The sequence below is a fragment of the Lepisosteus platostomus genome, chromosome 22 (assembly GCF_059453375.1).
Source record: "Lepisosteus platostomus isolate fLepPlt1 chromosome 22, fLepPlt1.hap1, whole genome shotgun sequence".
In the NCBI taxonomy this organism is placed as follows: Eukaryota; Metazoa; Chordata; class Actinopteri; order Semionotiformes; family Lepisosteidae; genus Lepisosteus; species Lepisosteus platostomus.
Window position 1 is genome coordinate 16,749,392 of NC_142632.1, and position 25,180 is coordinate 16,774,571.

General features: G+C 40.0%; 1 protein-coding gene across 3 annotated transcripts in view; it reads left to right on the plus strand.

The window, feature by feature from the left end:
• The window catches only part of doc2b (double C2-like domains, beta), a 227,708-nt gene that overhangs the window by 15,868 nt on the left and 186,660 nt on the right, over positions 1 to 25,180 (plus strand). For all 3 annotated transcript variants that reach the window (XM_088615766.1, XM_088615764.1, XM_088615765.1), the window contains 4 exons: positions 231 to 336; positions 1,237 to 1,380; positions 1,998 to 2,127; positions 7,974 to 8,060. In XM_088615766.1, the coding sequence (XP_088471892.1) occupies positions 260 to 336; positions 1,237 to 1,380; positions 1,998 to 2,127; positions 7,974 to 8,060 (438 nt within the window). In that variant the 5' untranslated portion in view covers positions 231 to 259. The remainder of the gene's footprint in view (positions 1 to 230; positions 337 to 1,236; positions 1,381 to 1,997; positions 2,128 to 7,973; positions 8,061 to 25,180) is intronic.

Below are 25,180 nucleotides of genomic sequence, written 5' to 3' on the forward strand. Positions count from 1 at the left end.
ATTGCAGGCAATTCTATGGAGTTTCTGCTAGATACTGTAATACCTAATGTACAAAGCATATGCAGCTGCATTAATACTGTGGAGTTTATGAGGAGGTTTCAGTTCCAGGGTGTGGTTGAGAAACAGTGATGAAATATTTTGGTTGGCATGGGCAGTAAAAGAAACTGTGAGAAATAGTTTTTACAATTTTCTACATCCTAGGCCTCCCATCTTCATTTCTCTCTTTATAGGCCTCCCTGAAGCCCTGTTCTCATCCGAGATGACAGAAGCTATATTTAGCAATGGAACGGACCAGTGGGTCTGTCCCAATGACAGACAGCTTGCTCTCAGAGCCAAGTAAGTATCAGCGACTGAGGTTAACTGTCTTCTGTGAGGTTGGCATGCATGTTTTACCAGGACAGACACAACTGGTTCATGTTATCTTAATGAGCAGGCACCCTTCAGTTTCGCCTCGTTTAGCCTTCCAACACCTGCAGATTTTGTTTCAGACGGCCTAAGATGACAACATGGAGTACAACCCCATTTCAGATTACATGGTTATTACGAACTGTGAAAAGGCAGTTTTTCCATGAATGAGTCAACTTTGTCACGCTCCTTTACAGAAGCTTTAATTTAAAAAAGATTAATCCATTCACCTAATTAAACCAATTAAAATCTCTTCAAGATCCAATTAACTTCTTTAAGTGAAAGTCAACTTTAAGCAATTCAACCCATCTGCACCAGACCAAATGCTGTTCCATTGCAGAAAAACATGCAAATATTGCTTTGGGTCTGCTTAGAACATTTGGATAATGTAATATAACTGGAAAAAATCACATTTATGGAACTTATTGCAGAATATATAAATATTTCAGTACATTATCATTGTATTAGTATTAAACACATAGGCTTCGAGTTTTTACAAAGCTGTATTCTGTTTAAATTCATTTATAATTTATATTTCTAGTTGATTTAAATCTGTTTTTGTCTGAATAATGGTTAGTTGATTGCATTTATTTCTGCATTCATGAATGCCCAATGTGGCTCAAGCAATGATTAAGTAAAAATGCACAGAATAAAGTAAAAGAGTAAATACCCTCTGTGGCCATTTTAAATGGGGTATTTTTGTACTATTTTCAGGTAGCAGAAAAATAGAAAAAAAAACAGTTGTGGATGTTCCTGCTGGTTTTGTTGATCTTGGTTTGTAAGTGAAGATGTCGGCAACCGTACCCACACAGTCTGTGATTGCGTTTCCAGGCTGCAGACGGGTTGGTCAGTCCACACGTTCCGCACAGACAAGCAGCGCAAGAGCCAGGCCCTGAGCGAAGGCGAGATGGAAGTCATCCTCGGCGTCATCCGCCGGGCTGAGCTGCTGGAGCAGGCGGAGCAGCGCAGGATCGGGTACGAGAGCCAAGGGTTACTGGGCGCCGACAGCGATGGCTGCCGTCATTCCTAGAATATGGAAAGTGGTTGCATCATGCTTTTGATCTGTAACGTGGCAATTTTCACAAAAGGTGTTGCAGATATAGTAAATCAAGGTAACCGCAGTTATTAAATGTAGTTATTATTACATTCCCTGGTTTTACAGTATCTATCAACAGGTTAGATGATTGTCTGTTTGTCCTGTGCATTGGCTTAGCATATTTATAGCATATGTAGAATATTTGTTAGTTTCCCATATCAAAAAAATTAATAAAACAACTGAGCAATGCCATGTAACAGTCTCATCACTTTTGTATACCTCAAGAGGATGCTCAGAGATGAAAGACTGGTAATTCTTGCTCAGAACTGAGAAATGTAGTACACAGCCATGCACCAATGGCAAAAGCAAAAGCAAGTGCCAAGATAGTCTGGTTGTTTTCCATTATTAGGTGTTTATTGTAAAGATTTTCAGATGCAACAATTTGTGCAATAACAGTAGAACATTTTTCAGAGCTGCAGATAACCTCTCTTCCCCAGGGAATTCATACTGTAACTCGCAGGCTCTCCTGTGTAAAAGCGTGTTTGCTGTGTCGCAGGAGGCTTGTGGAGCGCCTGGAGAACATGAGGAAGAGTGCGATGGGGAACGGCCTGTCCCAGTGCCTGCTGTGTGGGGAGCTGCTGGGGCTGCTGGGCACCTCCTCTGTCTTCTGCCAGGACTGCCGCAAGGTAGGTCCACACAGCAGGCTAGCGAGCTGGGCCAAGAGCCTCGGGGCCTCTTAGAGCACTTACGGCCCCTTCAGCCAGTGGTTCAGGCCGGTGGGGGAAGAATGACCACCCTCCCACCAGGGTGTGAGATAAACCTGCACTGAGGTGCCCTTTCTCGTTCAAAACTCGCTAACAAGGCTGTTTGTAGTTGGCTGATTTGACTTCTTCTGGTTCTTTCCCTTAACTATTAGAGAACTGTGCTGCTGGTTAAAGTTAAAGGTACTGTCATCTCTCCAGCAGAGCCCAGAGTGTCTTTCTCACACCCCTCCTGAAGGGAGCCCCAGTAGCTGTTGGCTGTCACGGCAGTAACTATCGATAGCTCTGTCCTCTCGGGCGATCCTGAGCTGACAGCCCGTCACATCCATCTTTATTCAATTTTTTATTACCCACCCAGTCTGGAATCTCCAGTCATTTTAAGACTCGGCTCACTGCCAGTAGCACCAGCGCCCACCTGGGAGTGAATGAGACCTGGAGAGATACTCCTTTAACTTGAACAGGTACAGACACAGCATTTCTAATTTGACACATTGTAAGCTCCACGACACCTCGCAATAGACATGGAGTAGCACTGGTTGGAGCAGCTGGGTGTCTCTAACTGATTTGTAGGCACCTGTCAAGTCACTGGAGTCGCTGTGTGTTGATAAATCACTATTCCCACCCCTGCCCCTGGTAGCAATCAGTCAATTATGTGCCACCTCTTAGAGTATCCAGGCTAGGAATATGACCTGATTTCCATTTAGCAATATCTGCATAATAGACATTATCCAACACCTATACTGGTTAGGTATTACTCTTATTCTCTTTTTGCTTTAAGGCCAAGTAGATATTTGCCATCGCAGTGTGTGGGTTAGATTTAGCTGCAGGTGGGTGGGATGCAGCACTGTTAAATTCATAGTTTACAATTTTGATATGAAGACTTTTTTACCAATAAAGAAGGTGCTGTTGTAATCCGCAATGAAACACTCTTTTTTAGCCAATGAAGCGTTATAAAAAATTCTCAACAAGAATTTATCCCACAGCCTTTAAAAAGTTTTTAATATACTGAGAGACCTTCCAAAACAAAATGAGTATCAAAACCAATATCGTCTGTTGCGTTTTTAATGCCTTTCAATACAGTATAATGGCCATTTAATTCTAAACTAAATGTGCTTTGATTTGTTTAGAAGTTTATCTTCATGTGAAACTGTATATTAAAACCTGAAATTAGCTTAACTAATTTAGGTTTACTGGCTGCTGTGGCATTAATTGTGAACTGAAATGTAAGTTGTTTTACTAAAACAATATTTCACATTCTATCTGATAAAATCAATAACCACTAATAATGTACATGCAATACGGAATTAAAACTTCAAAAATAATACTGAAAAATATATAGATTGAATCACGATTGATAAAATTCAAGTCTTTGTATCTTCTTTTTCAACCAGAGTGTAGCATTAATTAGCACTTTTACAGTAGCTTGCTAAACTGACAATGAAATATTTAGGTGTCTTGGTGATTTAGAATTTGGATAAACAATCTGGACCTTCCTGTAGTCATTAGTCATTGTGTTTTGAACAAAGTCTGGAGACACGGGAAGACAGATTGCTTACAGCTTAGTCCATCGGATTTGTCACTTTTAGACCTGCCTCAGGATGGCTGTATAGCAACAGGATATAGGAACAGATTGCAATGAAAACTTAAAATCATTTGAAAGATTGGTTTAACTGAGTTTTTTTTAGACTGAAAAACATCTGTGCAGAGCTTAAACATTTTTCTTATGCCTTGCAATTTCCATTAGTTTTCTTTGTGCTGCTAAGTGCATGCTGTAACCTTGTCCGAAGTTCATGACCATACCTCTTCTTTAATTTGTAGCAAAACAAACTGTTTTGAACTCAGATTATTTTAAAAAGTGCAGCCTTTAAGAACTATAACTTTTTCAAATTCTATATATTTCCAGAGCTGCTTCTAAAGATCCTTTCAGTGTGTGTCAATGACATACTTCCAAAATTCTTCAGATAGGTTGGAGAATCGACATTTGCAGAGAAACAGGGTTGCAGTGCACAGGCTTTGCCAGAAGGTTGCAGCAAAGCCCTGTGACAACCGGATTAACGTTAGTCACAGAGGCTACGTGTGCAATAAAAGCAGAGTTGCTGCAGAACAAATAAAGATTGACAGCCAGGGAATCTGCATTTTAAATATCAGACTCTTCTTTTTAAAGATATATTATTCTAAACGAGTCTGAAATGTTAGTATAATACATGTACTGTAATAGTCAATAGTGTGAAACAAGGAATTTACTGTAACCTGCAGAGAAGCACTTGAATCTTTCATTATCTAAACTCTCTTGAGGGTTACAGGACCAGCTACCTTGCCATGTTGTGGCTACTTACACATTTCTGGGTGGTTTTGACATAAGTTTATTTCTGAAAGGCTTTCGAGAGAGCAAGTACAGAGAGACATTGTGTTCTACAGCTGAGGAATGAGAACACGATCACTTCGACGTGTATTTTATAAACCAGGCACTGCCTCATCAGCCTCTTATGTTTTCATAAATTGTACATTTAAGAACAAGAACACAAAAGTTTTAATCATAGAATGCAAAAGGGCAGACACAGTATTGAAATATTTTTAAATGCCAACACGGAATGTACAGTATGTTGAGAACATCACACGTTCATACATTGTCACTGCCAGAGTCACACAACAGGTGTGCTACCTGTTGTAACAGTTTAACTGAATTCTACAGAATATTCTCCTCTTGTTTGTACCTGTCCTTGTGTTGTGTGTCCTCTCTACCTTCATTCCCACAGCTCCCTGGCTAACAGCTCATTGCCAGTCTGAAACAAAAGTTATTAAGCTTCGCTTAAAAAAGGATGTTCAAAATCTATTTGACAAATCTGCTTCAAAAACACACCATTGTTTTACCCATGAGTGCAACTGTGGATTTTCAAAAATATTTGTTGAAAAATCTGTGCTGTCATCCTTACTTTAAAACCCCAAAGCTGTTTTTTTGTAAGTATCAAACATGCAGAATTTGCATTGTAGTGTCCAGTTATATTAAGTTATGTGGTAAAAAATGAGGTTATTAGCATTCTTGACAGTATTAATAATTAAGCACAGGAGCTATCCTAACTAGCGGAGTGGTTCCATTTATTCTCTGGCTGTCCTTATAGCTACCTCCAGAGGGCAGTGCACTCTCTTTGACAAAAGGACAGAGGGAAGTGAAATTCTACTGTTCATCTAAAGAAAAATGCACTTCTTTAATGCAATTAAAGATTTATGAAAGCTAAGAATCAATCTTAGGGTTTCCAACACATATCCATTAAAGACATCAAGTAGAGGAATTTTAACTGAAGAAATAACATTAAATGTTTATTGTGCAGGCGGAACAGGGACAGTGGCTGGACAGTTGATGGTTGATAGCATAGTGTTGTCCTGACTGACTTGTTAGATCAGCTGACAGGTGGTGAGGGAGAGGCTGTGACACAGCACAGACCAGTGACACTGCCCATGTGCTGAGTAAGGGATGGACAGTTTGAGAAAAAAACATGTTCTATACGAATATTACTGAGGATGTAAGCTTACATTCAGTTCCCACTGAGTTTACTGTAGTTCAGAGTGCTCTAAGTAAACACATTTCAGGGGGTACTCTGAAATATTTTCTTACTTTTTGTTAGGGGAAGTAACTAATGCTTATTGCACAAGCAGCTGCTGTATTTGTTTCATTGATCAGTTTTACTTTAAATGTAGAGTTTTTGCTCATGGTTTGGGCCTGGGCCATGTCACTAGCTGACCATGACTGGGATTGCTGGTTTACAGTATTTGGCTGACTGTCAAAGCGACTTACTTTTGCACCTATTTAAACAGGTGAGTACTGAAGCAAATTAGGGTTAAGTGCCTTGCTCAAGAGTCCAACAGCAGTGACCTACAGTAACTGGGATTTAAATCAACAGCCGTTCCACACTGCTGTCCCAAATCCCCTGTAGGATTGCCCTAGCAGCTGAGCATGACTGGCGGGACACAGCCACATAAAACGTGTGTCAACTCCCTATGGGCCTTGGTGAAGTGGTGAATCCTTGGACCTGCCAGGCACCTGCAAACCTGCAGTGACTGAGAGATGTACTGTACTACTTCTACTGCAAAGCATTGTGGGTTTGTACCTGACTGTCTTCAGTGGAGCATGTCTTTATAATTCTCATAACAGCACTACAGCAGATGTAGCCATGCAGTAAATCCAAATCTTAAATGAAGATTCCACATCTATTTGGGTGGGGGCATATTACAACATTTCTAGTGAGTTCAAATTTAAGGAAGTGCTTCTTCTCCCATTGTCTTACTCTGATAAGGAGGCCCTCGCTGAATATTATGTTAACGTCAGTCCAGGAGAGCTCCCTTTTCATCCTGCATCACTGTTCTAGCTGTTCAAATTATTCCTTGAATTGAATTGCAGCAAAGAGTTATTCCGCAAACCTATGTTCCATAAACTAGAGACAGAGTCGCACAGCAGTTGAAATTGTGGCAATTTACAACAGGATCCTGCTGTGGGGTGCTTAGAAGTAACAGGGAAATGACTGAATTGCTGTAGTGAAGTGTAGTGCTGTATTTCAGGCTAAATATAAAACTCACTCTGCAGTCAAAGAGGTAATTACAACTACTTTCTTCAGACTTTAATGATTTTTTATTTACAGCAGGGCAATTGACTGTCACTTCCTTTGCCTTTTTATAGTGTTATCCTGAACTCAAGTAAATTATGTAAATTGTTGCTTTTAAAGTTTTTTTTCTTTTTTTTTGGCTGCTTTTAAGTATAAATGTTCGTGCATGGGCAGCGTAGGCTTAAGATTATTGAAAGTGCTTTGAGCTTCCTATATTTTACTTTTTTTTTAAATTGCTCTCCATGACTGATGTTGACCTTTTTACATTTGTGAAGTTTTCATCTTTAAAATTGGGTATTGTGAGATGTTCTGAAAAGAAGGTGAACTTTGATAAGCCATCTCCGACACATCTGACAGCTCTGTAAGCTTGCATAAGGTGCAATAGAAATACCACATCACCTCTGGCTCTTGTGGCAAAACTGGCAAACACTGAGGATGCATATGAGAATGAGTGTGCATGATCTAATGTAAGCGATGTGCATTTGTGTGTGTACAGTATATGTACTATATAACATCAGAGGTTTTGCTTGGCCCAGGAGATGCATAAACAAGTATGAAATGATGAAATGATGTGCCCCAGGGAAGAAGTTGGGAATCTTTGATGAAAGCAAGGAAATGTCGGAGGTATTATGGTAAATTTGAAAGTTTACCAAGGAAGGGAAAGGCAATGTGCCTCAGGTTGAGGAAAGACAATGTAAATAATAACAATATTAAATAACATTGGCAATAAACAAATCTCCAGGGGCCGATGGCATTTTAGCAGTGGAAACATGATGCTATTTATAGGCCAATCAAAAAGCTCTTCCAGTGGTCTCTTGATGGAAGGGTTCATCCACACAAGGGGTGACGAAACAGGACCCTGTAATAATAGTCCATAAACTCTTACTTCTATTACATGGCAGTCTATGAAAACCATAATTAATACTAACTTCGATGCCCATCGCTGTGGTAGTAAGATTGATTTATAATGTTTAAAACCTTTAACAATACTGTAACATCAGGCCAGAGCGGCGTGCTTTAATTATGCACATTTCAGTATTTGCCAGATACTTAAATCCTTCTCCTGCAGATGGGTGAACAGCCACCACAATTAACTACGAAGGTCCCAGTGGCAGGGAAGCACATGTCCTGAGGCCGTTTGGCTGCATTTTACTCTTCTTTGTCTCTTTTCAGAAAGTGTGCACAAAGTGTGGGATAGAAACTCTGTGCAGTCAGAAGAGATCGCTGTGGCTGTGCAAGATCTGCAGTGAGCAGAGAGAGGTAGGCTGGCACTGGGTTTTGTAGCACATTAATGGCGTGTGGGATACCTGTGTTTTACAGCGGAATGAAGTCTCACATCCTCATATCTCATTTCTTTAGGCTATCACTGCCCTATCTAACATCCAGTTTCTATCTGAGAATGTAGCACGCTAGATTTAGGTTCTTAGCATGATGGCTTTGTCTCTAAACTAACAGTCCTTTAAATTATTATAATCTGCCGACTATTTACAGAAATTGGTCAACTTAGTGTCTGACGTGCAATTTAAAGCCTAATAAAATGTGGGCTCTCCTAATTTGTAGAGTTTAGAAGAAGTATTTGACGTCTGTGGAATTTGTTGTGCAAATGTTTCATATGATACAATGTCCTTGGTCACAAGCCAGTCCCATTTCCTGACGCTTCAATGAAGGAAGCTGTTGATTGGCAGGGGTGTTGGCTGAACTGGCTGCCAAGGTGGGCAGTGAACATACAGTATGTGGTTTCAGGGTTCAATTGCTGTAATAAAACCTGATTTTTTAACAAATGTATATACTTTTTTAAAACAGTTCAGGTAGGTACAGTAGCTGTGTCTTCATGTGTAGGCTGGAAAGGAACAAATAAAGGTTTATTCCATGCTGAAGAGAAAAAGAGTTTCATGTGTGGTAAAGTGTGACACTTAAAGGAGGCTGCACAGCCAAAACCTTTACGTATTTCTTTTTAAAACATACTGTTGCTGCAAGACATCAAAATCAATTTCCTGTCAATTCTGTAATTTTCACTATGGATCTCGTCTTAATGAAATCGGGAGCTTGATTCCGATCCCCAAAGTTTGCATGTGTGCAAATTCCTGTTTGACAAAGGTGGAATGTTAGACCTGATTGCAGAGATGAGTGGGCTCCGTGTTAATTTAATAAACTCTCAACTAATCTCCCAGATACATTAAAACCATCTGGAATCTGCCAGCAATTCTGGGAATTAATATTCCCTTCACATACAGTAGCTACAAAAAACTGCTTGTACTGTGTATCATAGACTGAAATGAGATATGTGCATCTCTGTTGTCCGAAGTGGAATTGAATATCTGTAAGGAATTAAGAGTTATTAAATTAAAAAAGAAGGGTAACTTCCATTAGGCTAGCCATGTATATAAAATCAAAAAGTCAGCCTTGTGTAATTGTGTGTCAGTGGTCTCTGGCTTCCAGTTCTTCTGGTTATTCAGAACTCCAGATGTTGCTTACACATAATTTTTTATTGTACATGCACACTTTGCTGTTTTTTGTATTTATTCATACTGAAAACATTTCAGTTGTTTGATGGATGACATGATGAAGTACTGTCCCAGCCCTTTCAACTATTCTGAGATATATTCTTATTCATTTTTTTTTAAATCAATCTGCTAGCAGAGATCTTTTTTAGCATTCTGCAGAATGGATAGTGCATCTGAAATTACTTGGGTTCAAGGCTGTTTGGTTGTTTATGAAAGTCTCAAATGAGAAAACAGGCTCTAGGGTTAAAGTCAGCTTGCTATTATTTCATGTTCTTGCTGTATTGCTGTTTCGATTAAAATACTGTTTTGGGAGACAGAGTAGTTTGCAATATTTGCATATGAACAGAGAGAGCAGGAAGGAGGTCCGATGAAGAAATAATTTAGGTAGGTTCTGTTGGTAAGCATAGGGCACCATGTACTGTAAATGATTTAGAAATATTTTCAAAACGGCCTTCGCACAAAATATATAATGTGGGCTTGTCTTGATCTTTGTGAAATAAGAGTTTTAAAATGGCTTACTGCAGGGAAAGGAATTATAAATGCTCCTTATCAAACATTTATGCTGATGAAAGTATTTCTGTCTAAAACAGTGTCTTGTCATGGCTTGGGGAAAAAAACAACTGGCAGACATTTGTGTCTGCTTTAGTGGAACTTTCTGGTGCTGTGTGAAATTTCTTCTGGACTTAAGGTGCCTTTATGAGCATTTTGGTATAGACTATGAAGACTGGGCATTAGTAAGAGAAATACTGTAGTACTATAAAAAGATAGCAAGGTAAAGTTAAACGTGCTCTTCGTGTTAGAAAATGTCTCTTTTGCCTAAATGTCTATAGACAACTGTCAGGTTATTCAGATCTTTTTTTTTCATGACCTGAATAGCTTTGAAAGTGAATTAAAAATGTTTTACTTAATGTTATATCTTGTCTTGGTCACTCCTGCCGAATGAAAGATTATTCTCAGCTAGCCTGTTGATGTTAAAGGTTTATGTGTTGTTGCCCTGTGTGGCTTTTGACAAGAAAACGGCATTGATTCAGATTCTGTCGTATGAAAGGTGCTGTGCCAGTAGAAATTGCTGTTGTCGGGAAGTGAATAGGCAGCCGGCTGGAAGATCAGAAGCTTGGAGAATCGACAGTCCTTTCATTGGAAATGCTTTGTGCAGCTGAATTGGCTTTTTCTAGCCTAGAGTCCACACTGAAATGTAGGCGTGCGGTATGGCCATAAGGCTTTCTTCAATTTGACCTCGATACGTGTGGGTACAACAAATCCCAGACGGATCTGGATTCATGCTTCAAATTACATTAAGCAAATGCATTTACTGAATAAAAGCTCCAGCCTATCAAATATTCTTATTTTCTTGATTTTTTTTGTCCATTTTTGAATCTGGGACTGCTGTTTTCTACATTATTTTTTCTCTTGAATGTTGTTGCTTATGTTCAGTGGGTAATGCATATCTCAATTACATAATAACATATATCTTGTGGCTATGAACAGCAACTAAGCAGTATTAATGTGTTTCAGGTATAAGGCTAAATAAACCCAAATAATTCTCTAGTGGGTCCAGGTTCTGAATGAGGATTTTGCTGTTGCTTACGTAGTGTCGAATTTACATGAAAGTGTTTTTTCTTCAGTGATCGTAAACAGTCGAGTCCTGGAACAGCACAGCATCAGTTCATCTACCACTCTGAGGCCAGTAGAAACAATGTTGTTTTTGAGTTTTGTTTCTTATTACACGTAGAATGTACTACTTTGATAAATTGTAGGGTGCTGAGCAAAAATTTCACAACATTGCTTGCTGCCTGATTCCTCAGATGTACTGTATAAAACAGGAATGCAAGCTGCAGTTTCTAAACAATAGTGTATGATCATGTACAAACCCTCAAAATTAGGTCTTCTATTGATCTGTGTGGTGCAGTGTAGGCATGGTGCATGACCACAGATTTCTTGTAAATGAAAGTTTGAGCCAGTGACTTTCAAACAAGCTTATTTTTTTTTGCCTAGTCTAGATTGCTACCATTCCCAAAACAGCACAGAATAATTGCAGTGTGCAACATATGGGTCCTAAGATGGTATGAAATAATTTTTCCCACCCTTGGTTTATTTTTCTTTGAAGGACTTTCCTAGAAATAACATTACGGTAGTCCAAGATTACAGCTGATTGAGACCTGCTGGGATTAAAGCCCTTGTTTAATTCAGCTACTGTGTGATGATCAGAGAAATCTCTGCTGCACATCAGAGAAGTGATTCCATTTCAGTATGAGCCCCTGCAGCCATGAACTGGGAGAAATGTGCCTTGTAATTGGTTATCGTACTTCCAGACTGTTGTACTGTACTGTCCTTCTGCTCTGTTTCTGTCTTAGGTTGCAATGGTACTGAAGCTATCAAGTCACTTCTGACTCACCGGTTTGAAAAGCCCTAACTAGATATTATTACCAAAGAGGAAGATTTTATTAAATATACAAAATAGCTTTAAAAGTGCAACTAATGAGTATTAGAATTAACTTACATTTTAATGTCTCTTAGTTTATCTTTAATAATCATCCTTGTGAAAATCTGTCCTCAATATCACTGTTTGCAAAATTTAAAACAGTATGAAAATTGCTTATGAATGTATCCAAATCATCGGATTTTAAATATCAGTTCATGACGAGGTTTAGAGTTAAAATTAGGAACAGAAATCTTTTATGATGCGGCTAGCCGATGAGACAGCCGTGTCTTGCTGACAGGCTGGAGAAGCCAAGCGCTATACTGTAGCTCATTGAGGGCTTGGAGAAAGCCCACATGGATAGGCTGATGCACATTGCTGGGCAGACAATCTTTTGGTGATGTGGGTTAGTATTGCTCAGTGCCCTATCTAGGTCAGAAGGCAGCTCAATGACAGAGCGTTGGATCAGTGGCGGTGCAGGATTTAATGCAGGGCTGATGAATGCAGCAACCATTAATTGGTGAAAGGAGGCTGGGACAATTGGCCTGCATGAGCCTGAATACCCATGGAAAACTGGGAGCTGCGAGCACTGGCCTGGCCAGGCATAACATGATTTTGGCACGAGTTTCTCACTTTCACTTTTTCATTTTAAAGGGCACAAGGAAGAGAAAGTTGTAAATTGCATTTAACAATGAAGGCAGCTCTTCAAAGTTTAATTGTTTTTTATGGAGTGTTGGGACTACAATACTTTGCTCTGCTTTCACCCTAAAACCCTTCAGGAGCTACACAGTGCTTTTCTTTACACGTGACACAATAGCTCCCCTGGTCCTTTTGAGTACATTAATCCATTACTGTGCTGAAGAATTCTTGTTCTCTTTAAACAACAGCGAAATAAGTCGTCATTCTGTTCCCTGAAGTTTCTACATGACATGACATAAAACTGTACAGTGAGTGACTTGATGCAAGTTTCCCTGGAATTGGCAAAAGAGAACTATACAGTACAATGTTTCTTAAAAGGTTACCTCAGAATTATTAAATATTTTATCTGTAGCTATGAGCAGGTGGCTGCAGGATAGGATATTAGTAGTGTTATACAGGAATGTCTCTGATATACTGTAAAATAGTCTTAACTCTACTCTTGTACATTTTCAAGACCTGCATTAATTTCAATATTAAGACCACAACTCTATTGTTGCATGAAAAGCTGGTATAATGTAATGCTGGGAAAATATGGTTTGACCTCAGCCATTTGATTTCTCATACACCCTGATGTGCACCCCCTGTATTCAAAGGCATTCAATTAAATGGGGGGGAAAACAGTCGTACTCATCTGTTAAGAGTAACAGTAGGTCATTAAGTGCCTCTGTGGACAGGAAAGCCGCTCGAAGCGGAGGTGTAAATGACTGTGATGGCTTCGGCTGCCTCTGCTTCTCCTCGTGTGGCTGTTTCCCATCCCACACCTTCCTTAGAAATGTTACAATTTCCATACATTACCATAATCACCCTCTGCGGGGCCCTGTCTCCGGTAGAGCCTGCACTGCGGAGGGAAAGTCATTTTTTTTAATTCCGTTTTTTTGCCGTTCTGATACTTGTGCCAGATGTGAAGGCGAGCAATGTTGGCGCCAGCAGGCACCGGCGCTCCCAGAGCTGCCATTGTCTTTACCTGCAATGCCCGCTGACACTGTGGGGGGCGCTGGCACATGGTCTCGGGTTACAGCACACATGGGCCTCACCAGTGGGCATCCGTGGATCCTCACGTGAGAAGACTGTTCTGAAATTGTTTGATAATAGGAAGGGTAGGGATTTCATTAAACGGCGATTATATTGGATGGATTAGGCAGTTCTAGAACTAAGAAAGCTATGAGGAAAACTGAGGAATGAACGATACCTGAAAATTACAGATGATATAAATGATTCTATTTAAATATTCCTTTTTTGTTTTATGCATAAAACAGCAGTTAAAACTTAGTTTTTACTGTGAGTTTTGACAGATGTTTGAGGACTGCGGGGATTCTTTTTAACCCCTTGCCATTACCTTTAACGCATGTTCTTGGTGCTTCTGTTATTTATAATTGTAGTATTAAATGTGTGTATTACACTCATGTCTGGGGACTGGAAATTGGAAATTATGATTGGAAAGCTGATGTTTTAGCTATTTTATACAATATCCACAGACACCGTAGTTTACAAAATGGTATCTTGTTTAAAAAAAGGGATTCGGTTAAGTTTAACATCCTTTTCCCCACTGCCAAGATGGAAAGAGAAACATCTCGTGTGATTTTATACCTGGCTGTGCTTTTGTCACTAAAATCTGATTACTTGTATCAGTTACTTAGGTCACTGTAGTACTGAACAAAATGAAATTTTTCCTGTTGTAGGATTTAAACCTTTTCGTGAAATGGGGAAAGGCGGAATGCATGAAGTGACACTTCAGAAAAGGATTATGAACAGACGATGAATGGGTTAACTCTCCTGTGCTGCATTCTGGTTTCATCCCAACAGAGCCCTGGGCAGCCTGGAGAGGGTCTTCTTCTTTCCCCTGTAGTTTAACAGATGTAAGGTTCAGCTCAGAAGAAAAATTGGCAAAAAGCTGTGTTGCAGAACAACATGTGTGCAGAAGTCCTGTCCTGGCTGGAAGCTCTGGGCACGCCCCCTGTGTCTTATCTCTGCTCTCTAAGCCTACAGCATCAGCTGTGGGACCCAATTGTCTCCTGTTTCAGGAGGCTTGCAAACACATTCAGCTGGCGTTCGCTATCTAGTGTGATACAGTGTTCCCACTTGATAAAAGAAGAGTCCAGGGCTTATTTGTTTAGCATGACAAACCGCACTGTGTGTGCGTTTATCTCTGGTCCTCAGTGCTGATCTGCTGGGCTGGCAGTTTCGGTCCCTTGCCCATCTATCCCAGGGCATCTGGAGCTCCTAACTACGACCCGAGGTCAGCTTCTTCAAGGAGACCAGCATCTCTACAGGCTGGTCCCTTTTTTGTCAGTTTAAAAAGCAAACAAATTACGATAGGAACATTAGAACGGTTACAGACTAGTGGCGGATATTCAGTCGGTTTGGTGGTTAGCAGGCAATTGATCCAAGGAGCTCGTCCAGATGTTCCTGGAAAGAAATTGGGGTTTTGACTTCAAGACATGGCTGTGTTGCCTGTCCTATTATCCTGCATCCCCGAGAATTGCTAGGTTTTCCTTTTTTCCTTTGTCGCCTGCAACACAGTAACTGAGGCTTCAAGCAGCAAAGGCTCAAGCCGTCATCTACGATCGCGAGGTCATACGCAGGTCATGGCACTGGCCGACTGTGACCACTATCCCCCCAGTGGTGACGCTCACGCGCGCTGGGGTGGGATGAGCCCTCCAGGGCTCCCCTGGCCCTTGCAGCCCCCCAGGCATGTGGCGCTGGCAGTGAGGGTCTTGCCTCTCCCCCAGTTGGCGCTGGCCCTACGGCACAGAGCTGTACTGTCTGGGATGTGGTAAAAGACAAGGAGCTTGAAGGTGGGCTGCTGGGAGGAGTTCTTCATTCCCCTCTGGTGTGGGGGGGGGCTGTGATGGGGTTCTGAGAGGTGCAGGCTGTGACTTGAAAAACACACAATCGGGTACTGGATGTATAACACAAATTCTATGTCATAATAGCATCTGATGGAGTGACACCTACTGTATATCCACCATCTCACTTTTGAGTTGCTTATTTTTAAGTACCACAGTTAGTACCACAGTGGTGTTGGAACCTTCCCACTGTAAAGGAAGCAACGGGTGTTCTTGCAATCCAAACTGTGCACTCTGCAGTCTGCATGTCTCTGCAGTCATACCTATTAAGAGGCAATATTAGGAAAACCCACTTTGCATAACTATGTAGCTGTGCAGGCTTTATCCTAACTGCAGCTCTGTGTAAATATCCTCTAATCATGCTAACAGGCCTGAAAATTGCAGGGGGAGTTTTAGTATTCCAGTTGAGATCTTCCTAATGAAGTTGCAGTTATATAATTCATTGCTACATTATTCCCAATAGCCTTTAGGACTTTAAATTGAGTCTTTTCGACAATCTAATTTGGATTTCTAAATAGTATGGATGCAAAAAAAGGCTTTTTAAAGGAACAGTAACACAGCACTGCAGTGCTTCTTATTTAAAAATACAAAATGTTGCTCTATGTGTATATATATATATGCATCTTTGCATGTTTCTTAAAAGATAACATGTACAGTAGGAATTCAGCTCTGTATTTCCTATTCATTTAGAATTTTATTTAATTTCTATGATACAGTTAATACAAATATTTGTGTAACATCAGAATGAAGCATCCCACTAACAACAATACAGTTATTTTTAATGGAGTACGGTGAAAGAGGTTATTAGTTGTAGGCAGAGTTGTGCTTCATCAGTAGGACTCTAAACTTATTCTTTAAGGTATTCATTGTAAATGAGGGCACCGTAAATGGACTGGCAGCATTAATACAATAATTAGCCTTTCTGCTCTTCAGAAAGCATTTCTAACTGTGAAGTGTGTGACCTATCTCCAGGGCTCTAATTATGATTCATAAGAAAAATCAAATGCAGATACATATGCATGTCTGTTAGTCTCTCATGTATTATTTTCCATATATAGGTGTATTTCCTTTCATAATGTAAAACAAGAAACCAATCTTTTATTGAGACCATAATGATCCATACAGCAGTTGCCCAGAGAGACCGAGGGCAGTTTGTCAAAACTTGCTGCTGTTTTTTTCTTATTTCATATTTTATAAAATGTGTATATAGTCCCAGGTTCAAATCCTACCTACTGTAGGAGATGCTGCCTCTCACACGTCCATTTCTTCACATGGAAATGCTGTATTTAAAATTTTTCTTCAGTTGGATTCTTCAGGATGCTTGTGGATTACACTGTGTACTCTCTTCTTGCCTGTATTCTCTGACAAGGTGTCACATGAGATTCAAATGGATTTTAATTAACTTCCAAAGCCAGCCATCATTTTTGCTCTTCATTCTACTGCTTTTTAAATTATTATTATTATTATTAATTGCTTACACTTATATAGCGCTTTTCTGGACACTCCACTCAAAGCGCTTTACAGGTAATGGGGACTCCCCTCCACCACCACCAATGTGCAGCATCCACCTGGATGAATTAACCAATTAAAGGTGGTTTCACAAAACATTCCAACTTAAGAGTTAATGCCTTTAATCTTGTTTCTAATTCTAAGTGCCTTTGAAACTAACATATCAATGTACCGTTTTATTGTTGAAATCAGGCAATTATGCCCCTATCCTCCCCAAGACACTCCAAGACTTGGCTTGTGACACATGGTTCTGTTTGGAAATGTACAGGTATTGAGTTAGGAACCAAGGACATCTCCATAGTGATTTCACGTCCCTTCCCAGAAAAGGGGATCTGTTCATTCATTACCAGATTGAACTACTGTAAGTACTGACCAGCTATGGGATCCAGAATGTGCAGTATTTCACCATGCTGCTGTTGAAGTGATCTCAGATGTGGCGTTGAATTAGTCTTCGTGGCATTTCAGTAGTTCTGTCTCTGTTGCAGCTGACACTTTACCCTCAGCTGGCTTCCTCTGAGCCGGCAGACCTGGTTCTGACCCGTTTCCCTCCCAGAATGACTTCTGTCTTTGATGACCCTGCAGTCTACTTTCTAGCGCTGATGGTGGCCCTAATTCTCCAGTCCCCTGTCGCCTGGATTTCAGACAAAAGCCAGCCTCCAACGGTCTTGCCCGCAGCCCCGGAAAACCAATTTCACGAGACGCTGCCTCTCGCATGTAAATTAGCAATGCTATCATTGCGCTAATTAAAACGCCAAAGGAAATGTTACTGTAGAGATTTGCAATTCGGTTGACGCGTCCAGATCTGTCAAGGAGGCAGCTAGGGGTCCTACAATAGTGCAAGGGGTCTGAGGGTTAGTATTGGAGACCAGAATGCTGTGTAATCTGTAGAAGAGCTGGGTTAAATGGTCTTAGTTTACTTTGTTTTATTTAATTTGGCTTTTAAAATGTTGTTCATTACCTGCATGGAATGGCTTAATGTGTTTTAAAGTACTCCAAAAACGGCTGGCTGAGTTTGCTGGAAAGGGAAAAAAGAAACATTTAGTAATACCATCTGTACTGCTTCCTTTGTCTTAAGTATTAATTGGGAGCATTTGGAAAAAGAACTCGGGAATGTAAGGAAATTTGTTAATGGGAGATACGTGGGCTTTGAAAATACACAGTGGAAACTTCAGATGTAAACATTTTTTACTATACTTGTGGTTCCCTGTCCAAAACAAAGAGAGGGAACCATTTTAATCTTAACTTAATGAAATATTTAAGATGGGAAAGCTGTGGGCAGGTTGACTGTAGAACGGAGAAAGGGAACTTACTCGAAGAGATCATAGCCAGGTCAGATTCCATCAGCCTGTACTGGATTTGTCTGTGATACTAATAGAGAAGGTGAACTAAAATGATACTTTTTTAAAAAATACAGAGAGTTCTGGCAGCTGAGAAGGAGGTCATTAAGATAAACGCTGCAGGAGGTTCATATGGAAGTGGGATGATAACCTCAGAGTTTAGTATCGGCCACCAACGTTAACTTCCAGCCCTGCTTCTGAGACTTGGTCTATAAGCTGCAGTAGTCATTTGCTTCTTTCTCTGGAATTCCTCCTTTGTGGATGGGTTTTGCCCTCATTAATAGTGACTGACGTTCAGGGATCACTTCCCAAGTTAAAGAACTTCTGTGGAACGTCTTTGCATGGTGATCTGACAGTTCCAAGTGACAATCCTCTAAAGCAGTTTAGGATGAACTGTCTGTGTGTCTCCACGGGCTAAAGTGTCAAAATTACCTCCATCAAGCTCCATGGCTTTATCTTTATTAGATTGAGTGAGGAAGAGGGCTGCTAAAGACATCCATCTTGGCCTTAACAACCCGGTTAAAGGAACAACAGAAGTGGTCCTTAAAACAACAAAATGGTGGGAATTGGTACAGAGGAGAGTACCTTTGGGAAATACCGGGACTCATAGATCTATGTACCGTATTACAAGGTGTAAATCTCAATAGAAATGACGGAGTCTACACGACTATCTTTTTTGTGTTATTTCATTTCCTACAGTATGTTTTAATATCTTTCTGTATGGTCTTAAAGGTTCTCTATCATTTCTCTTCTATAACTGTCTGTATACAGTATAACTGTACCAATGTTAGTGACCTGAATGTAGTAAGATTTCTTAAAAACATTAATCCAAAGCAACAGCAGGATATCATGTACAAGTTTTGCTTATTGTGAAAATGCACAGGAAAAAAAAGAAGGAAACGGTGTCTCGGAAAAGCTTTTGCTCGCTCCTGGTCCTGGTCCAGTTGAAAACTCAGTGAGCCATGTTTAAAAAAAAAAAAGCTTTTGCTGTATAACTTAAGGGGTTTCTAAAAGCAGTTGTTGCAGGTTTCTGGATAGCTGAGGCCTTTTGCCATTTCATGTTGGGATGAACACTGCCCAGTGTCCCATGCAGAGCAGCTCCCTTGCCTGATAGAAAACCTTTCCTTTGGACCCAAGTTCAAATCCTACCGACGGATAAGGAGCCAGTTCTTAACAAGTAGCATTTCTCTAGGTGGCCAACAGCCTTAGGGATATGACCTTCCACGAGCCCCCGGCTGAGTGTGAGAGTAACGATGAATCAGACCAAGATTCATAGCTGAGGAAAGCAACGTTTCTCTTTAGCATTGAGACATTCTACTCAATTTTCTATTACAAACAAGAATAAACCTTTTTGAGAACTTATCTGCCAGTAAGACCCTTTTTAGGATTCAGAAAGGCTTCCTAAATTAGATCTTTTGTATCTCAGGATGATACAGAATGGCTGAACCATGCACTTATTTTGTGTACACAAGATTATTGTATTGCTTTGTTTGCAGATATTCAGTCAAGTTTGTGAAGAAAAGATGTTTTAACGAGAAGGGAAAAAAATTCTCGTCACCAGTTTTAGCTTGATTCATCTGACCGAAAGTTTGCCTTGATGAAAACTTTACTTAATTTCTCTATGAAGTTCTCTTTTGTTTTGGATTGTTTACTTTGTCCTGGGTCTAAATGTTCCTAAGAAGCAGTTGCAAAGCAGTCTTTGTGAACAGAGACATTTAAAGCTGTCACCTGAGTCATATTGTAGAATCCTATGTAAGCTGTGATTAAACACTAACTTGAAAACCTTTCTGAGTTTGTCTAAGCAAAGTTTCAAAGCAAACTTTAAAAAAAATTATGAGTTACCTAATTTAACATTTTTCTAATTGTGTGAATTAAGTTGCTCAGAGCACTGAGCCCTCATCGATACAATTAAAACCTAAAGTATATCAAACATAGTAAAGTAATAAAACATGGAAATCCGGTTGAATGTCAGATGAGCTCAGTGACATTTTTATCAGGTCGCATGAGTATTAGTTTTTGTACACATTATATTATAAAGGGCTTTAGGAGCTTCTTCTCAGTATACTTTATCAGAGAAGGGTTTTTTAATTGAGGTTTGTAGCTGCGGTTACTTATATTTTGTAAGAGGGTAGTACTGTAGGTAGAGACGGGATGGCAGATCTTGTTGAATCCACGTTCCCCAGATAACTGTGGGGAATGACCAGCCATCCTCTGTCAACTGACCGATTGGAGTGAAGACAACTGGGTGGGTGACCGTTAAAAAGCAGGAATTTCTTAATTAGGGCACATTTCAACTGTACTCTTTTTAGCTGATACTTGTCTCATGGGTGAAAACGTCTGTGTTGTACCATAACTGTTTAGATTCATTAATTGTTCATCACGGGTACCACTACTGCTCCTGAGCTGGTACGGAGTGAAGGGGAATCTTCCGACATGTTCACTGGGCTCGCCACTCACTCTTTGATAGGCTGAGTCTCATGGCCGGTTGGTGGAACAAGGCGTCTCACTGACTACAAGCTCATGGGTACCTGGCAAGTCCCAGAGGTTGATGTTGCACAGCAAGATGAGGTTGTAGGGTGCTCTTTAGGAACTCACAGTCACCATCATCATGAACCAGTGATACCTGATGTGATGGGCAGAGCCACTTATCATTTGCAGTCTTCCGACATGTTCACTGGGCTTTTTTTTTTAAATTCTGGTGTTGTCAAGGAATGTTCGCTTTGGACTTGCTTGATGATAAAATTCTAAAACTAAAACTCTACCAGCACTCTACTGGTACATCACATCATGATCACTAAAAATAACTCCTAGAAAGCCCCAGTCCAGCAGGTTTTGTAAATCATCATTAAATGTCTAAAGATATTGAACATACCGAGATCTGTTAAAGAAGTGATTTGTTCCATTGAGTAATTTAGAGATCATACAGGACAAAAATCTAAGTACTTGTCTGTCCTCAAGGACCAGTGTTCTCTTAAATGCTTGATTCATAATTTGGATACAGTTTTTTTCCCAATCTTATTACCTATAACACTAACTGGACTGGAGCTCTCCAGGACCAGGGTTGGAGATACCTGATTTAGATTACTATAACTATTTTCTTGTTCTTTATAATCTAGTATTTTTTATTATTTTATAGTATCTTTATTTGTGGTTATATTGTATACTGTAGGTGACAGTGATTCATGCAAATGACATGGCTGCAGAACTTGCAATTTGCCTGTTAACATTTTGAATTCCGTGAAGTGCACCACTGAAGTCAGCAGGAAAAATGAAAACCAGACAATTAACTTCCATTTCAGAGAGCAGAATGATCATTTCCTCAGATGCCTGTTTTAAGCAGATTGACAAGCCTCTTCTGCTCTTCATTACGCTGTAGGCCTACTTGTTCAAGCTCCATCTATTAAAAACAACAAGCAAACAAAAGAGGGAAGCGCATTTTTCCATGTTTACATAAGTAGCCGAGCAAAAGGCATCAAATTACATGGTGCAATGGACACAATACAAATTGAAGCTCTTGAATATAAATGAAGCTCGCAGGCAAAATGAGACAAAATCATGTTCTGCTCAGGCATTTTCTCTTTGGAGTTCTAGTGTGCTTCTTGTTTTTTGTGACTCACAGCACAGTGGCTGGATTGTTCTGACTCAGCATACCCACAGGTGTCAAAAGTGGAACTTTCTCATCCCCAGTTCTTTGTGGCGTCCAGGGTTTTGTTAAACTGTGGAAATTAGTCAGTGGCAAAAGCAGCCTCACAACTCTCTTGAAACAAGAAATATTGGGGGTTTTGTTTATACCCTTGAAATACAATGAAGAGACCTACAGTAACTGCACTCCTGTGTAGATCTGAGAAGGCACAATGTTACCTTCCTCAGAGCAATTTAAAGAATTTTATTTGAGTGCTTTTCGGGCAGCTCCAAGGACTGTGTTACAAGACACACGATACACATAACAGAAGTGATCTGAAAGGGGGAAAAGCACAGCAATTCGTTTTGTAAAACCAAGTTGAAAATGAAATTATACCTCTGAAGATTCCATATTTATTCTAACGAAGAATGAGTCTGAGACGGAAGTTGAGTGACATTTCTGGGGCTTACGACCTCACTGAACCAGATGAGAGCCTGACTCTTCAAAGATAAAGCTTTGAAGGGGCAAGTGGAAGCTTACTTTTTCACTTAAGCTTTTCTTTTTTGTTTTTCAAATACTGTATAAATTTGTATACAAACAAACCACATGCAAAAGTGCTTGTTCTGCAAAAATAAAGCATCGGGTTGTGTTGGCCATGAACCCTAAAACTGTAAGGCAGCAGGTTTGTGAGGGTCACTGAGAAACTATCTGTGTGCTCTTGTTTGTGTCCTTGAATATAATAAAGGTGCTGTCTTGGTGCTGTTCCAAGTGGCTTTTTTTTCCCCTTAGGCCTTCATTACACTTTAACAATCTCATCTCTCGCAAGCACAGTTTTCCCTGTTCTTTTTTTGCTTCTTCACAATTATTTTTCCCCCTTTTTGTACCAAATTGGTAATTGAGATTTACACCTGAGTTGTCACTGTTACTTCCCGCTGCCCTCCTGACAAATGAGCCCTTCAGAACACATTGCTGGCCAGGCAGATCTCCCTGCATCTGGAAAAGTATTTATGAACCTTTGGGTATTTAGCCTGTTTAGTCAGAAACTGCTAGTAAGCACCAGCTAGCTCTGCGGGTCCTGCTGGCCCTCCATGAGCCTCAGGAATAAGGATTTGAAATCCCTCTTGATCCTGGTGGTGCCCAGCCAATCCACCACTGGTGCTTGGCTGCCTGTGCAGCCTGGACTCCATCACTCCGATTCCAGGCTTCATCGTTCAGCACCAGAACCTCATGCACCACTAGAAATGGAGAATGAGAATGAAAATGAAGGCATGTCATTTCTTTTTTTAGTTTTTAGCCAGTGTTACAAAATTTCCACCATGGGAACAGATCATTCAATCTGAGTGAGAGTCAGATGGATTAAAAAAAAAAACAACATTTTTGTTTTTGGTGACCTTGCAGTGCTGTTAATGCTGTTCTGAGTGAGAGTCCATGTGATAGCATGGGGCTGAATACCACCAATATGGGCAGTCAAAAAAGCTTCAAATTCCTGCACTTATGTGCAGTATGATGCAGAAGCATAACGCATTTAATGAAGCTCTCAGCCTTGAATGCTGTGGTCTTCCTGACAACATACTTTCACAGTGCTATTTGAAACCAGTTTGAATGGGTCTAATACAAACCTAAGACCACAAATTACTGAAGGTCAGTATTTAGGATCCTGACCTATTTATTTTCTGTACATTTCCCCCCTCAACCCAAATTGATGTTTCTGACACATAGTATGTTCTGCCTTTGCTGCAAACCTTTCTGTTTCAGACATGGCAGGTATTTTCTGTCTTTCGAAGTGGATTTCCTGTGATTTTCTTTCACGGAACATTGAAAAAACACCCAGCTCCAGCCTTGTTATCTCTCTCATCCTTGCTCCTCAGAAGACAGAGTGGGATGTATTTTTTAGCAGTAAACTACACAGGATCTCACCAGAGCTTCCTGGCAGATTTAGATAACATTCAGTTGTTAGGCTTTTATCCACTGTCATCCCCTTCATTATTAATTTCACTTGTATGGTATATTCAAGAGAGCTGCTTTCAAATCATTGCAGGAATGGCAGAGTTAGACTGTGCTTTTGTTATCATTGTTCTTTAAAGAACACAGCTTTAAAGGGTGTTAAATGAGAAAATGGTTTTGGTTCTGTTAAATATTATTATTGACTTAATTACTAGTTCAGCTGAGCATTGTCAAATCTCTTTTTAATTGGAGGTATTGAACATCTCTAACCCCCATCTAACATTTACAAGCATACAGTAAATTGCTGCTCTGGAAGGTTAATTCACCAGAATTCAATCAAGCCTGCTTTGTCATCACAGACGTACTGTAGGTGCTGCACTGTCTTTAAGCGTTAAAAACCAAACTAGTGTATTTTGGATCATTCCTTATGCTCTTCTATTTAGGTAGCCCATTATGCTCAGTTGGTTCCCAGTAGTGGATTGATCTGAGAATCTTGTCCAAACAGTTCTTAAAGGATCCCAGGATCTGTTTGGCAGGAGCAATAGCACAGTGGGACAGTTCTTTTCCCATCCCCCTTTTATTCTTTGGGTGAAGAAGCTCTTCCTGAATTAGCCCTAAGTACACACTCGCTGCAGTTCAGAAGGAAAAGATTTGTGATTTTAATGTAAAGTCCCTAATACTCACATATTCTGTTTCTTATGATTTGAAAAGCAGTGATGACTGTTTGGTTTGCATATTGAGGGTTTTCACTATCCATATTTATTTAGTATTCAGATGTGTTTCTTTTTCATTTGCATTTTATTCACCTGCAAATTGATAAAAAAAAATGTTTGCACAGCTATTGCTAGATATCTCATACTATTGACAAGTATTTGCATAATGAAAGTGCTTTTTTGCAAACGTGGAGACAAGCACGAGCTTTATGATAGACTGCCTGTCGCACTTGAGTACATTGTAATGACTTCTTGAAACTTGTCTTCTTAGTCTCGTTCTTTCCTGTGGCAGCGAAGAAGGAACAGAACTTGAACTGAGTTCCTTGTACAGCTAATTTCCTTTTGTGTTAAACCACCCAGGCGTGAAGTGTGTGCTATCAAGGAAATCGTCTGACAATTAATTTGCTCTCCTACAAAATCGTGGAGCACAGCAGAAGCTGTGTTTGGAAGAGAATTATTTTTTAGTGTGTGGGGCTTCGTGGTGCGCTCTGTGTTCATCTCACTGACACACACTTCAGCAACTTTTCATCATTAGTCAATCCAAGCAGACTAATTTGAAATGACTTTCTCTATTTCCACACTTATCTTTTTAAAAATGGACAGAAATACATTCTTTTTTGCATTTCCACTTTGCTTGTTGGCCAAATGCAAATGAAACTCCTTCTCACTCATTTTAATAGAAGCTAATCCTTTCATTAATTCGTTTGAAAGCACAATCATTTGGTATTATTTTTGTGTGCCTTCTGTTGCATGACAGTATGTAAGACACTAATTCACCATGCCTTTT